At 33.3% G+C, this 16,816-nt stretch overlaps 2 protein-coding genes across 2 annotated transcripts; both read left to right on the top strand.

Moving 5' to 3' along the window:
- Positions 1–478: 478 nt before the first annotated feature.
- LOC114711350 (uncharacterized) lies at positions 479–6,497 on the top strand. Its single transcript, XM_028895743.1, has 8 exons — positions 479–709; positions 1,015–1,206; positions 1,900–2,065; positions 2,254–2,730; positions 5,183–5,403; positions 5,499–5,690; positions 5,820–5,982; positions 6,091–6,497. The coding sequence occupies exons 1-8, from the start codon at positions 479–481 to the stop codon at positions 6,495–6,497; spliced, it is 2,049 nt and encodes a 682-aa protein (XP_028751576.1).
- Positions 6,498–13,304: 6,807 nt separating this feature from the next.
- LOC114711406 (peroxidase A2-like) lies at positions 13,305–16,795 on the top strand. Its single transcript, XM_028895797.1, has 4 exons — positions 13,305–13,578; positions 15,178–15,369; positions 15,903–16,068; positions 16,169–16,795. Exons 1-4 carry the CDS (start codon positions 13,354–13,356, stop codon positions 16,654–16,656), a joined length of 1,071 nt encoding a protein of 356 aa, XP_028751630.1. The 5' UTR covers positions 13,305–13,353; the 3' UTR covers positions 16,657–16,795.
- Positions 16,796–16,816: the final 21 nt, after the last annotated feature.

Genomic DNA, 16,816 nt, shown 5'->3' with positions numbered 1-16,816 from the left:
TTACGGCGAATTTTTAAAGTGAAAGCTGTAAAGAAAGTAACGATAGAACCCTTCATATGACATAAAGTGATGAGACTGCTGATCAAAGGGAATCATAGGCTGAAAATGAACGTGCAGTGGTCTTAAAAAATAGCAGTGATAATTTTGATAATAAATCCGATTTAAATATAAAACCTATTTTACATTATTACATTACAAGATAGATATTATGTTTAGCACTAAAGGACCCTATTTTACATTATTACATTACAAAATAGATATTATGTTTAGCACTAAAGGAGTATTAGGTAGTAACAAACATGGCGTGCACCACATTATTCACGACTAATGTGTAATTACATCGGTAATTAACTCATTATATTATCAATAATATTGATTGGAAACCGACCTATTTGTGCTCTATGAATAAAAGCTCATTAAGGGCTCTCTCAGAACACACAAGAACTTAATTGTCACTACGCAGAGACAAAAAAGAAGAATGAGTTCTCTTGGTGTCTCAGTGGCAGCTCAGTGTTGTGCATTATTATTGGTGGTGCTGGCAGGAACAACAATATCAGTTTCGTACGGCCAGTTAGATGCTTCGTTTTACAAAGACGCATGCCCTACGGTGCACGAGATAGTACGGGAGGTTGTTCACAATGCTTCCAGAACTGATCCTCGTATTACTGCCAGTCTCATCAGGCTTCACTTCCACGATTGCTTCGTCCAAGTATATATCTAGTTCTTCGTCTCCTGCATATACTATTCTCTAATTATATATATCGCGTTTATTTATTTGATGGGTGCGTGATGAATACTTAAAGCTGAATCTAGTACTTTTCTTTGTCGTTGTGTTGACTTGTCCTCGTGTTTCTGAACTTGTATCTGTTATATAACTGCCTAGTGTAGCGAGAAAAGGAAAACACACAATATTGTATTGTAATATTAAAGCTGAAAAGTGCCTAGATCAAACTGTAATTTATAATATGAAAGTGGAAAGTGAAAGCTTCGACAAATTAATAAGTGATCAGGCAGGGTTGCGATGCACCAATATTATTGAACAAGACTGATACAATAGACAGCGAGCAAGAAGCTTTTCCAAATGCGAATTCAATCAGAGGATTGGATGTTGTGAACAACAGCAAGTCTGCGGTGGAAGCAGCTTGCCCCGCCACCGTGTCTTGTGCTGATATTCTCGCCCTTGCTGCAGAAATCTCTGTTGTCTTGGTACTTTCTTCTCCATATACTATGTCCGGTCTTTAATATAATAATTAGTTGACTAATTTGAATAAATTAAAAAAATTAGTTAAGCTAGTTATTTGTAATTAACATGTATTGTTTTTTATAATGTATCTTGCTAAAGTGTATTGACTAGAACTATTATTATTACAAAAACTACTTTAAAAAAAAATAGATAAATATTAGAGAAATAATGAATTGGAGTCTTACATTTAGAATTAAAATAAAAGTCAAACAAATTCTTATATTAAAGACCGGAGCAATATATATACAATTCAACCATACTCTCATACGTACGCCCCTCATCAATCTTTTGTGTGTGTGGAAAGAGTTGGGGTTGATCAAATACATTTTTTGCAAATAATTAAGATATCAAAATGTCATTCATTTTATATGGAGTCTAATAATAAAAAGTGAAAAAAACATTTGGAAAGAGCTTCAAAATTGAAGGGCAAGTGGCACCCCCAACCAACCCATGTGGAAACCAACTTTTAAAACCCACCAAACCCAAACGTTAACTCTTATCGAGAAAGGAAATTAATGAAGAGGACGGAATATTTATTTTTATTTAGATGCAATAGTAAATAAAAGCAAATGTGGTAGGACATGAAAACACGTAGGGGCGCGTTGATTGGGAAATATGTTTGGTGAAATATGCAAAGTAAAAGTGGACAATGACAGGCTAAAGGAAAAGGCTGGAAAGTACAGCTGGGAAGAAGGGACAGCACCAACGCCAATCGGACACTCGCAAATCTGAAAATTCCAGGTCCCTCCCTCTCTTTGGATCAGCTTAAATCCGGCTATGCTGCTCAGGGCCTCGATCCTACTGATCTTGTTGCTCTCTCTGGTATCTCTCTTTCTCATCTTATACTAGTATTATCTTTCTGCCCCCAAAAGACTAACGGCCATCCCTTTTGTCAACTAGAAGTGACTAAACAAATAATTCTTTTCATGAGTATATATAGATCATATCATAAGTGACAAATCGAATCATTACTAACGAAGTCTGATGATATTGGACTTGTGTACTTTCAGGTGCTCACACATTCGGAAGAGCACATTGCATCACATTTAAGGATAGGTTATATAATTTCAGTGGCAAAGGCCAACCTGATCCAAGTCTCAACTCAACTTACCTTCAGAAACTGCGACTCGTGTGTCCTCTCAATGGAGATGGCACCAACATAACCAATCTTGACCTCACCACTCCAAACACGTTCGACAATAAATATTACATCAACCTTCAACTTCACAATGGCCTCCTTAACAGTGATCAAGAGTTGTTCTCCACTTCTGGTGCAGATACCATCGCCATTGTCGATAGTTTCGCCGCCAGCCAGTCCCTTTTCTTCACTCAGTTCGCAGCTTCCATGATCAAAATGGGTAATATCAGCCCCTTGACTGGCTCTCAAGGTGAAATTCGATCTCACTGTAAGTTTGTCAACTCAGATTCCTCTCGATTCATTACTGCCGTCACTTCCACTAAAGAGTCTGATGAACATGTTCTCGTCAGCTCAATCTGAATAAGTTGATGATCGATTTTAGGCGTGTGCATGCCATTTGCCTGTGTACTGTGTTTTGTGGTCATATTCCAGTGGTAGTAAGTAATAATAAGCTGAACGTGTGTGTTTTATGATAAATCTATTTGACGGGTCTGATTTTGCCACTTTTCTACGTGCATTTATTAGTGAAAAGATAAAGAGTAACATAACATCTAACACGATGCACCAAGTATCATAATCCTATTTATAGTGTTTTTAGCATTCTGGTGTTATTTTTCAGGTGTATCTATCATTTCTTGATGTTATTTTTTTAGTTACATCTAGTATCATAATCTTATTTATGGTGTAAGAGCGGGATGTACAATAAATAAGATTAGATTGTTGAAACTTGAAAGCACAAAAATAAAATAAAATAAGGATATTGGAGGGCACTGGACGAACCTAAAACATTAAACTAATGGAAGCTATTTTACTCAAAAATAAATCCCATACTCTTGCTTCCTTTTTTTTTTTTTATCCCTCGGATCGGCTTCCCAGGGAAATCATATGATGAGGCAAATTTTACTAAAATAAAAATTATGTTGTTTATCATCATTTTATTGCACGTAATAAGGCGATAATCTTCTGACAAAAAAAAATAAAGCGATAATCTAGTTTTGGGATTATAGACTGAACAAATATGTTAAAATTTAATTGTTGATCTTTGGGCTCACCACTTGTATTAATATTCAAGCGTAGCCCATGTTTTGGACAAGATAAAAAAATTATGTATGATATAGCAGGAGTATAAATTCTCTAAAGTTGAGCATCATATAATTATAAATTATCTGAAATTTATTGTTCTAAGCACTTTTATTTTTTAAAAAAAACAGCCTTTATTAGATTATTGCAGCATTTTCTCATTTACATGTTTTTTTGCCAACGCTTATTTACATGTAATTAAGTTTATACAAAGCTAGCATCGACCGGCACCTTGATGATTGATTTGCCATTAATATTGGGCCATATCGTCTAACCGATGTGTGTGTGTGTGTGTGTTAGTTTCCACCTCAAGCCAAAAAAAGAAAAAAGAAAAAAAAAAAGGCAAACTTATCCAATTTTTCAATAGGCTGAACTGTCAACTTTGTTCTTTGTACACGGCAACAATGTCCTCTGCTAATTCACATCCTAATTAATGCAAGAACGTGACATGTTATAAGATAGAGTACTTCTTAGTTAATGATGTTCCAAGACTAAATTTATTCATCAAGATATTTATTTTTTTCCTCAGATAAGGCAGCTAGCATTTAATGTGTACTGAATTTTTCTTGTTAGACAGCAGCGTTTTAATTTCTGTGGACGTGTTGTTGAACGTTGAGAGTCTGAAAAGGTCCACTCCGCAAATCACGGACTAAACATAAAACGAAGCCGAAACTGTTGAATTGTATTGTACAATATACTCGTATCTATATTTTATTAAACGTTCATAGAAGAGACCAGTGTTCACAAATCATTGTTATGATTATTTAATTCCCTTAAAAGAGGTCGTTGATTTTAAGTATATCGCAACTGCCATAGGAATAATCAAACTAAGTCATTGTGCGAGCGAGAGGAATTTTGGCCTTGTTTGTTTTTTTTTTTGAAAACAGTTTTAACTAATACTCCCTTCAATCTTATTTATAATTTACAATTTTTGGGATAGAGCTTATCTTTTTTGTAATAAGTTACACTTTGTACATGTCTAAAATTTTTATTTTTATCAAATCGTTATCACTTTGTACCTTATATATTTTTGCTTGTTCTCTTTGGCCTAAATAAATAATGATATATTTGGAAAAGAAAAAATATTTTTTTACACATTTATTGTATTTTACCAATTTGTTTATATAAAATTTTATAGACATGAGTTTCTATTTTGCACGAAGTTTTAAACAAACTGCGTTTTGCAGGGGAAAAAGAAGTCTTGAACCATTATTTTATCAGTCGTGACGGTATTTTTACATTATTTTTTCCACTCACCTATTCATTGACTTACCGTATTCTATAGGATTTCCACTTCGTTTGAACTTTGAAATCGTAGATCCTTTAACTATAAGAGTCGAGAACAGTTAAACCTTGAGATTGACAAATTATTCATCCACAATACCATCATCAACCGAATTATGACCATGGCGAATTTTTCGCTTCCAAATCATCCTTAAAAAAGATGGTGCAATTATAAGGCTTTGACTTTTCTTCGTCTGCCTGAAACTATTGTCGTTTAGCCTGTAACTGGAAATTTTCAAACCCATGCACTGGCTGTTTGAAATTTCAAGCCCTCCTACAAAATAAGAAAGATTCTCTTTTGCTGTCAACCACCACCTCACAGCCCGCCACTACCTTGGACGTTGTTCCATGCATCTATAAAACCAGTTCTTCATCAGCTTTTTTTCTCAAACTCATCCATCCTCACAGCAAGCTTCAGAATTTTCGCTTCATTTAAGAGTTAAGAAAAATGTCATCCTTTCGGATTTCATTGTTGAGCCTTTGTTTGGTTGCTACCATTTTTGGAGCTTCAAATGCTCAGTTGAGTTCCTCATTCTATGCTACCACTTGCCCTAATGCTTCATCCATTGTACGTGGCGTCATTGAGCAGGCTGCTCAAAGTGACGTCAGAATCGGAGCCAAACTCATCCGCCTTCACTTTCATGATTGCTTTGTTGACGTGAGTTTATACACACACACACACATATATGTTGCCTGATATTAAATATGTATACTTTCAAACTGATATGTTATTGTGTGTTTCATTTGATGAAGGGCTGTGACGGATCGATATTGTTGGACGATGCCAATGGAATCTTATCAGAAAAGGACGCGATTCCCAACAGAAATTCAGCAGATGGATATCCTGTGGTTGACGATATTAAAACAGCTTTGGAGAATGTCTGTCCCGGAGTCGTCTCTTGTGCTGATATTCTAGCCATTGCTGCAGAAGCATCGGTTTCCTTGGTATTAAAGCTTTAAACTTGCAAATATGAATGAATTATATAATTGAGAGACGATAGTGTTATATATACATATATAATGAACTTAGACCTGATATATATAACATGCATGTTAATTATAATTAATATACAGGGTGGAGGTCCAACATGGACAGTTGAATTGGGAAGAAGAGACAGTACAACAGCAAATCAGGCCGCAGCTCAGCTTCTTCCAGGCCCTAGAGATGGCCTCGCCAATATCACTTCCAAGTTTTCTGCTGTGGGACTCGATACCACTGACGTTGTTGCTCTATCGGGTAATTTTCACACATCTAATATTAAAATAGTGAAATTAAACTAGCTAGTTTGTGTCTTATTAGGGTATTAAGTAATTATAATCTGAAGCTTTTTGACTGATTTGTCAGGTGCACATACGTTTGGGAGGGCAAGGTGTGTGCTATTCCGTGATCGTTTATTTAACTTTGAGAATAGTAACAGTTCAGATCCGTCTCTGGACTCTACTTATCTGGAAACACTTCGTCAGGCATGTCCTCAAAACGATGGTACCTTAAACAACCTAGATCCCACGACTCCCGATACCTTTGACAACAACTATTTCACGAACCTTCAAGGTGGCCGAGGCCTTCTCCAATCCGATCAAGAATTGTTCTCCACCGCCGGATCCGACACCGTTGCCGTCGTCAATAGGTTTGCGGCTAGTCAAAGCGAGTTCTTCACTAGCTTTGCTCAGTCCATGATCAATATGGGCAAGATTAGTCCCTTGACAGGAAGCAATGGGCAGATCAGGACTAATTGCAGGAGGGTTAATTAAACTTGAAATGAATTTATTCATGATAAGTTATGAGATTACTCCATTGTTTTTAATTTTTGAATTTCTTATAAGTTGATTCCACAAATGTACTTAGAAATTTGGAAAACTTGTTCAAGCTGAATAAAAGCAGAGAAGACAATATCTCTGCTGATTTAAATTCTATCGGGTTTGTAGAATTCTGTACCAGGGTCAAAGTTGATGTAATTGCTGAAGAAGGAATTGTCGTTGCATGAAATATATATTAGTTACGTTGATAAGGCAGTTTTTGTATGAGTACTTTGTGTGAATACGCAGTGTCAAGTTTTAAATTGGATCGAATCATTAGTGGTTAATGGATTTGAACAAATAATGAATCTATTATATTTTAAGGGGTTAAGGTACAAATTTGTGGCAAGAAAATTTCACTTGGGAACAATGTTGTCCCCAAAATTCAAGATTGCTAAGGAAATGTTAAAATTGAGCCATATTAACCCTTATCATAAAGATGTTAACTATCAACATCGATCACGTAGCAAAATAGGAAGTAAATGACTTGGGTAAGTGACGTGGCAGCATCCTTGCTGTTGGTGAAATGAAGGACTTGGATTGATTAGGTTGATAGGAAAATTAAGAGAAAATGACTTGCGATGAGATGTCCACTTGCTTTCCCGTTGATTAGTTTAGAGCAATAATATACAGATAAGGGTGGTGGGAGTGGCAGAGTTGCACTTTGTGCGTTGGATAGGACACATTGCTTTCGTTTTAAAGCAATTTGACCCACTAACTTGTACTAAGTATATATCCAAACTAGCTGGGACTCTTTTTACTGATTGAAATTTAGGTTTCAGTTGAAATAATTTATTGCTTGTTTGGATAAATTTATTTTTATTCAAACACGTGCTCCTTTATAGTCTAACCCACGTTAACTCAGAAGCTACGCTACACTTTGATACTGGATTACTCCTTGTTTAAGTAAATGCGCATTTAAAACTTTGACATAACCTTTTGTCCTCCATGCTAATGCTCTGCTAAAATCCTTTATTTCTTCTTTCTGCCTCCTATTGGCTTTGCCCATGTGTGCGTTTAGTTTTAACTTGTGCAACTGAACTCATTAATATGCTACGTATAGATATTTTTTCATTTCTGTTTTTTTTTATCAAGCCTTTTTATTTTTTAATTTAGTCTCCGAATTTTTTCATTGTTAAAATCCCTTTTTTTAATCTCTTTTAGGTTTAGTCTCTAAATTTTGACTCAGTCCAATTTAATCCTTGTAAGTACTTAAGTTAAATAAAGACTTGGTTGTTTAAATCAATATAAATTACAAGAATTAAGTTGTAGAGAGTTAAAGTTCATAAAGCTAAGTATTCAAACATTACACTTGAATAATTAATTCTCATCTAAACTCCAATTTGCAAACATAATTTGACAAACGTACGAACCCAGGCAAATGTTAATTAATTATCCGATGATTAGTCCTACATCCGCAGCGAATCTCACTCTCTGTCTATCTCTTACGTGGGATTAATATCAATCAAATTCAAGTACAGAACAAAAAATTAAAACCACACGGTAGAAGTATATAATTGTATACCTCTGATCTTTAATATAAGATTTAGTTTGATTTTCAATTTGATTCTAAATATAAGATTTTTATCCACTTTGTTTCTAATATTTATCTATTTTTTTCTTAAATAATTCCTATAGTAGTTAATATGTTAAAGAGTTACTGTCAATTTGTAATTCAAACACACATAATTAATATAAAGACATTTTAAAAAAGACAACAACTATTTATTACAAATAACTAACTCAACTAATTTTTTTAATCTTCCCAAATTAATCAATTAGATCTTATATTAAGGCTCAGAGGTACTACTATGAAGTACTATCACTTTAATTAATTATGTGAGCGTCTTCTCCATTATAAATAAGTTAAAGTGTTCTAGATGATATTGTACGTGTAAGCTAAAGTCGTGTTGTTGGGGTCATATGTGTGACGAACACACGACATCTCCCCTCAATATTAGTCCACAAATAAGCCGACAAACAGGCCAGGAGAAAAACAAAAAGCAGTAGGTTTGTTCATATATATCTGTGCTTCCTACTTTTGAATTTCCACAGTCAATAATATTGGCTGTATCAATATAAAAATTTCAATATTAATATTAATTTCAAATTTTTAGTTGGCCATAAAAATCTTTACAAACTTTTCGGTAGGCCAGAGTTCACTTGAGTGGATTGCAATTATTTGTAGTAGTAATATATAATTAACTTTAAAAAGGACTTACACTTTACATATAAAAAGTCCAATACTTGAATTGGAAGTTTAGAACTTGAGAGACAAAATCTTGGTAGGTATGCTAATAAAGATTGCTTTTATTAACAAAACCATATAATATATGTATGAATTGAACAATCAACGCGATCCCTAGAGCTAGCATGCAGCCAGACTAGATACAAACATATAACTTAAAATTCAAGAAAATTAGTTAATATTATATCAATCTTTAATATAAGAACTAGTTTAAATTTCAATTTGGTCATAAATATAAAACCCAATCCACTTTGTCTTTCATATTTATCTATTTTTTCTACAGTAATCCTTGTAATAGTGCATTTATTAAAAGTTTCATCAAATGGTAGTTCTTACTAATACACAAGATTAATAAAGGTATTTTAAAAAAAGATAGCACTTATTTATTATAAATAATGAACTTAACTAATTTTTTAATATAATCAAATTAGTTAACTAACTCTTATATTAAGTACGGTAATATTGTTTAAGCTTAAATGTCATGAGCACCAATGCAACAAATGTGGCGATATAGCTGCAGTAATGGTCCTTGTCTCATTGCATAGTGCTGAATAAGTGTTAATTCATTGACAAAAGATGTGAACGTACGTGTGGAAGTGTGCCTCTTAATTCAACTAAAGATCATAAAAGAGAAATAAAAAAGAGTAATGACATCGATGTATCACCCAAATTTGGTCGAAAAGAAAATATGGATCACCCAGAGAAAATAAACAATTAGGTGTGGACTGTAAATTTGTGAAATGTCTGAGAAGGATTAAGATTGAAAATTAAAATTAATAGACATTTATGAGCTGAAATAGTTGTTAATTAATAACACAGTTCAATTGCAAACTCAGAAATGCTTGGTTGCAAGTCTCAAAAACTTTGCTGTAAAATGTCAATATTGGGTAATTAGTTGCAGATGGACCATAAATCGTATAAATTTTGCAAATTACATAAGCTTAATTATCAAAGTCGGAAGACTAATTGGAAATAAGTCGGAAGACTAATTGGAAATAAGTCATAAATTATAAATTATAAATAAGTCATAAATAAGTCATAAATCGTATAAATTTTGCAAATTTTGCAAATTACATAAGCTTAACTAACTCTTTTATAATTTACATTTGATTCGAGACTAATCTTTAATTTTAAAATTTACAACTAAATTATTATGTTGCCGATCAAATTTATGATTTTTTAAATAACATTTATTTCTTTTAGTGGTTTTATATGTGTCATTTTCACAAAGGTAAAGCAACTTGATGTTTGTGGAAAAAAAATGAAACAATTCAAGCTTATTACAAATCCTACTAGTATTTTAAGTCTCATCAATAGATGGTATTGCCTTTTTGACTGGGAAAAAAAAACATATTTTTATATTGAATAAAATCTAATGACTCCCAGATTAAACCACTCCCAGCAACGCACCGCCTCATGGATATCATTATTTATTATCTAGGTAACCGAGTTGTATCAGCATTAATCACCTTCAAAACAAATACATTAATTAATCACCTTCAAAACAAATACATTAACCGGTCCAAAACAACCACGATGTGTATCCGATGATCTAAGTAGCAAATTAAAACTAAACGAGCTTCATACATTATAAGATGGGATTAATATGCTTAACTTGTTTAATTTGTGTTGATTTTTTTATTTGTTCTTTAATTTAAAGGGAAAACAATAACGATGTATTGCCTCGGATACTTAATGCAGGAGCAAGTTGAAGGATTATATTTAATTATAAACATAAGACCCTAATATATTTTATCACTTCTATTTATTTTTTAAAATTAATTTTTCTAACTTATAAAAGGGCACTTTAGAAAAATTATGCCTGTTACAATTAAATAATTTACTTGTTATCAACAAACTGTAAATTAAGATGGTAAGCATTTTCACCGGTAAAGAGAAAAATACAAATTGGAATCTCAAAATATATTTGTTAAGAGAGTTTTAACTTAACACTCCTGATCCAATAAAGATTAGTTTCAAATTTAAAATTATCTGGGAAAACTCTGACTTTACACCAAAAAAGTAATTTACTTGATTTCATTAATTCACACAAATAAAGAGTAATAGTATAAGTGATATCAAATCAGTCAATTCCCATTTAGGGGGGAAAAAACTTCATGATGATATTAAGTTATTACATGACTATTGTCTTGACATTTTAATTTATATGGTTTCTTCAGAGCTTTCTCAATCACTGTCATATTCATAACATAATATTAATATCGAATATCTAAGTCATCCACACGTTTCTCTGATCAAAAAAAAAAGTCATCCACACGTTTCCGGATTTGCAGCCAGTAAGAAATTTTGTATGAACCCGTAAGATGTAAGCTGTAGCCTTGTAGGGCCAGAAAAGTCAGCAATTTGGTGGTTCATCGTCCCTCAATAATTTGAATTTACTTATTTGACCTCATTTTGATAATAATCTAAAATATTTGTCAACTTCCATGATGCAAATATTATTCTTCGAAATAGAGTGAGATTAATTAACAACACAGTGAATCAGAGTAAATATACAGTAGTAAGATTTGCTTCTTCTCTTGTTACCCAATCTTTCTTGCTTTATTGAGTACCTTTCCCTTTATTACTTAATTGCCTAATGAACATATGGACCCCTACATATTTATCCATATTCATAATTAAAATTAGACTTCAAGATGATATTGATGCCGTATGCGGTGGATATTCTCCTCTTGTGAGGCCACAGTTCACAGAAGGAAACAAGTCTAGAAATTTATTTAATTAATTACTCTTCATATATTTATACTTTGAAAAAAAAATTTAACCTCCCTCTAAACCAAATGATTTAACCATCTTAAAATTATATAGAAGCTAAATATTTAAAATTAACTGATAATTAAATAAATTTTTTCCGTTGTCAACTCAAGTAAAATTTCGTATGCTTCCAAGAACATTTTATGGAATTATAAAAAACGCTGATGACTACTGACACTTGATATGACGTGGGATGATAATTTGATGAAGTAAATTGCCCTTACCTCCACCTTTCAATATTTGAGGCTTGATCGCCCCAATACCCCTCTTGTTGCGCAATACGCACGGCGAGTAGCACTATATATAGCATATTTTATTTCATTTAAGAAGCCAAGAAAAAAGTGGTTCTTTTTATTATATAGACATATATATATATATATATATATTAGCAGGCTTGAATTTTTTTTATCTCTATAATTTTTTATTTTATTACAATATATAGTTGTGTGTTTGCTTAAAAAAAATATTACGTTATTTTAGGGGCTTTACCCTCCCAAAAAAAAGCTGAAGCAATATGAAAAAAAAAAAAACATGGAGAGATGTCTACTAGCCTGAATGCATGCCTAATGAGCCAACTAAAATAAATCAGCTGATTTTTTTAAAAAAATTAAAAATAATATTTCTAGAATTCTCTAAATTTCTTTAACTGTATTTTTCTATTTGAGAAAAGTAAGCAAAATTTACCTTTAAAAATTTAATGTGTCAATTATCATACCTATATATGTGTAAAAAAATTATAATAAATTATACTATTAAGAAACAATATGATTTGTTTTTAAATTATTTTGGAAGAAAAATATCAAGCGTTGTTTTATGACTTTTCCTTCTAGAAAAGATTCTTAAAATCATGCTTTGGATCTGTTTTAAATATTACACAATAAAACATAATATGGGTCAGTCTAGCACGCATCACGGTGATTTTTTTAAAGTGAACATTGGAAAGAAAGTAATAATAGTACGCTGGAAACAATATATATTGATAAATTATTGCCCAAAAGAAAGTATAGACTGAAAATGAACGTGCAATTATCGTTAAAGAAGCCTCTATTCAGTGTTCATCAATGTTTTAATTCACAAGTTGATACAAAAGGATGGAATAAAGTAAAGCTTACTCTATTCAAGACCATGTCCTTCGTTGGATTGACCCAATCATCCCTCAAACTAATTATAATTATATATTTTTACAAGGGGGAAAAAACATACATCTTGGTTCTCTCAGAATATCCTATATGTTTACCACAGGTATTTGATTAAAAACCTAATACAAGATATCAAAATTATAAACTGCGATACAAATTTGTATTGTTCGACACAATTGAAGGATTCTTAAAATCACAAAATTAGGAAAAAGAATTGAACACGCCTCTTAGCATTCAGGTCAAAATTAGCATATGGGGACTATTATATATGACGAATCTGAGCAAATAAAGAGTATAAGTCTTGGGACGAAAATAATAATTATAAGAAAAAGAATGGAAACTAATCATTTTTTAATTATTAACAGTTAAAAAAATCACTTTATTCTCAACTAAACCCCCTGTGCTGCCTATATCTGGCCACCCAGTCCCATTATAGATTGATGACCATAAATAATTAAATATAAGGCATGGATTTGTCATTTTCATGGGGACCACAATATTACCTTAGTAATTAACCCATCACCAAGATTATCAATATCCTGATGCCAAACCGACCCAATTTGTCGTCTATAAATAAACGCTCACTAAGAGCTCCCAGAACACACAAGAAATTAAGCCTCTCAGTTCATAGAGAGAAAAGAAGCCAAGTATGAGTTCTCTTCGTGTCTCAGTGGCAGCTCTATGCTGTGCATTGGTAGTGTTCGCAGGAACAATAATATCAGTTTCATATGGTCAGTTAGATCCTTCGTTTTACAAAAGCACATGTCCAAACGTGCATGCGATTGTAAGAGAGGTTGTTCATAATGCTTCAAGATCTGATCCTCGTGTTGGTGCCAGTCTCATCAGGCTTCACTTCCATGATTGCTTTGTCCAAGTACATGCTAGCTTCTTCTTCTTCTTCATCTCCTTTAATTCACTTTCTCCATATGCTCTCTTCTAATGGATACTTAGTTTAAACTTGATGAATCTAAAACTTATCGTTGTCGTGATGAACGCCGTATGAATTACAGGCATTATTTGGAGAGTAAAGTTGTTTTGGTGGTATGGATGTTGATCACCCAATTTTTAAACTTTTCTGTTATATGTGATTATTTTTTATGATGGCGATGGTGAGAACTCTTAAGTAGACTTGATTATTATGACAAAAATTAAAGTGCTTCCATTTTAGTCAATTTTTTATTTGTTTTGAGCTTAGTCTGTATGAAAAAAGCCATTGATAAATTAAATATACTTTGTCCAGGCCAAGATCATAATCTCGATATTGCAAGATCATGCTTTAATGCAGCAGGAACAACTGCACTGTAGTGTACTGAGAAAAAGAAAACAATATTTTAATAAAGCTGAGATATGCATAGATCTAACAAATTAGATTATTAAAATGGAAAGGATGGGTAATAGTGAAGTGTTGGATGTATCATCCGAATTTCTGTGAACTTTCATATCTTACTTTTAAGGGTCTGTTTGGGTAACCCTCAAAAGCATGGTTTGGGAGGCAAAACCCAAACAGCATCAATTTTGGACCAATAATCTGAAACCATGGTTTGGGCCAAAACCATGGTTTCAGGAGAAGTGAATTCATTCTGCTTCTGACTCAAATTGGAGAGATGATTGTGTCTGTCAGAGTAGATCTCAACAATAATATGACTTTAACATTTCTCAATTATTTTTTTATAAACATATTTAACCTTATATCTTATAAACATATATACACATATTAATTATTTATTAATTACATTATCTTATGTATTATTAATTATGTTGGTAAAAAATATATTATTAACAATTTTATTCCTTCAAATTAAAATATATCATAAAATTTCTCTTTTATATAATTATCATATAACTTATGTTTTTTTTAGTAATTTGTATATATAAAAAGTACTTCTGATAACAACTATCCAAACACTCTCATTTCTCAGAATCACTTTTTTATAAAATCATTCTTCACAGAATCTATTCTTCTCAAAATCTATTCTCCAAAAACTATTCTCCAAATCATGGTTTGGTTTCATCCAAACACACCCTAAGTCTTCTCTTGACGTCTCTTCACGCTCAGTGGAAGTTTCAATAAAAGTGGTTGGTGGGTTATGTCTTCCTTGGAGACCTTGATAAGTGTTTGTGAGGAAAATTATGTGTTCATTGATAGATATGTCAACGGACTATTAACTAGTCCTGACTTTTGAAATAAAAGGAACAAAATTTTTTTTTTAAAAAAAAAGATCTCAAACCATTTAATGAAACATATTAGTTGAAAATTGTGAAGAGAAAGAATATATTTTATTAATCTTAAATGGATGAGTATGAAATTGATCAAGGGAAAACATATATAGTTGAAATCAATCAAATATATGGACGGCTTGTCTAAAGCTAGTAAACGAAAAGCAGTAACGATCAGAATATGTATGCCGAGTGAATTGATTTTTTTTTTCCATTACTGTAAAGTTGATATTAAATATATGACCTGTGGGTGTAGGGTTGTGATGCATCAATATTATTGAACAAGACAGACACAATAGACAGCGAGCAAGATGCTTTTCCAAATGTTGACTCAATCAGACGATTGGATGTCGTCAACAACATCAAATCTGCGGTGGAAGCAGCTTGTCCGGCCACCGTGTCTTGTGCTGATATTCTCGCCCTTGCTGCAGAAATCTCTGTTGTTTTGGTACTATGCTCCTCCTCTCCATCTTATTCTCTCACCTATATATACGTACAATTAAACCATACCCTTTTTATAAAGAGAAAAGCCAGAGAGAACCAACCCATTTATGTGAACTCCAATTCATACCAATCTGTCACCTTTAATTTCGGTCCCTCTCATTAATTCTTAGATCTTGGTTCCATCCCATTGATGGAAAAAGGACAAGCCCGTATGAATTGGCTTTTAATATGGAGGCAAGTAAATTGGTGTGGTTGTTGATATATAATAACTCAGTAATGGATGTGTCAATTATTGGCATATTTTATGTGTTAGGGTTAGGGGTGCATGCACTGCACTTAGATGCCTAGATGTGCATAAATTGGAAGTGAGGAAAAGTGGAAGTTGTCGGCCATGATTGAGAAACCTCAAGGAAAGCTCGATGTGTTTCTTTTTTTTTTTTTTTTTTTTATGGATGGAGTTTTCCACGTTTCCTTTTTTTTTTTTACTCGAAAAAAGGTAGTAAAAGTGATGAGTATAATGAATAATATCTAACACAGGATGATGGAAACGGTTGGAAAGTTCCACTGGGACGAAGGGACAGCACAACAGCGAACCGAACGTTGGCAAATACGAACCTTCCAGGTCCCCGCCTCTCTTTGGATGAACTCAAAGCATCCTTCGCTGTTCAGGGCCTCAACACCACTGATCTCGTTGCCCTCTCTGGTACTTAGTTAATCTTACAGAAGTCAGTTTAAATTACTGTGTTTCAAATGTGGCAGGATTAAGTTTTATGATACTTGTGGGCTTTGATCATCACTTTCAGGTGCTCACACGTTCGGAAGAGCACACTGCAGAAATTTTCAGGACAGATTATACAATTTCAGTTCCACAGGCCAACCCGATCCAAATCTCAACACAACCTACCTTTCATCCCTGCGACTCATATGCCCTCCAAATGGAACCGGCGGCTCCAACTTGACCAATCTCGACTTTACCACTCCTAACACGTTCGACAAGAACTATTACACCAACCTCCAAGTTCACAAGGGCCTTCTTAACAGTGACCAAGTCTTGTTCTCCACTTCTGGTGCAGACACTATTGCCATTGTCAATAGCTTTGCCAGTAACCAGTCCGTTTTCTTCACTCAGTTCGCAGCTTCCATGATCAAAATGGGAAATATCAGCCCTTTGACTGGCTCTCAAGGTGAAATTCGATCTCAGTGTAACTTTGTGAACTCAGATTCCGCTCGCTTAAGCGCTGTGGCTTCCACCAAAGAATCTGATCGTGATGTTCTAGTCAGCTCAATCTGAAGGAGTTGATCGATCGATGGGTCGATTTAGTGATCTGTGTAGGAGTGTGCGTGCCATGTACCTGTGTCCCGTGTTAAGTGGTCATAATAACTTTTGTATTATGCCACTGGTAATAATAATGACATCTGTGTTTCTTATATCTGTGGTTTTGTCTATTTTC

This window comes from Neltuma alba, unplaced genomic scaffold (assembly GCF_004799145.2).
Source record: "Neltuma alba isolate B1F8T4 unplaced genomic scaffold, ASM479914v2 tig00011289_pilon, whole genome shotgun sequence".
Taxonomy (NCBI): Eukaryota; Viridiplantae; Streptophyta; class Magnoliopsida; order Fabales; family Fabaceae; genus Neltuma; species Neltuma alba.
Note: the sequence above shows the minus strand (reverse complement) of the source record. Positions and strands in the feature narration are given on the sequence as shown.

What these genes read in the sequence shown, in the direction of transcription:
- LOC114711350 (XM_028895743.1), top strand. Translation starts at nt 479, where the DNA reads ATGAGTTCTCTTGGTGTCTCAGTGGCAGCTCAGTGTTGTGCATTATTA. An exon ending in CAGAAATCTCTGTTGTCTTG is followed by an intron (nt 1,207 to 1,899) that starts GTACTTTCTTCT and finishes GGACAATGACAG; the next exon opens with GCTAAAGGAAAAGGCTGGAA. An exon ending in TTCATGATTGCTTTGTTGAC is followed by an intron (nt 5,404 to 5,498) that starts GTGAGTTTATAC and finishes CATTTGATGAAG; the next exon opens with GGCTGTGACGGATCGATATT.
- LOC114711406 (XM_028895797.1), top strand. Translation starts at nt 13,354, where the DNA reads ATGAGTTCTCTTCGTGTCTCAGTGGCAGCTCTATGCTGTGCATTGGTA. An exon ending in CAGAAATCTCTGTTGTTTTG is followed by an intron (nt 15,370 to 15,902) that starts GTACTATGCTCC and finishes TATCTAACACAG; the next exon opens with GATGATGGAAACGGTTGGAA. An exon ending in TGATCTCGTTGCCCTCTCTG is followed by an intron (nt 16,069 to 16,168) that starts GTACTTAGTTAA and finishes CATCACTTTCAG; the next exon opens with GTGCTCACACGTTCGGAAGA.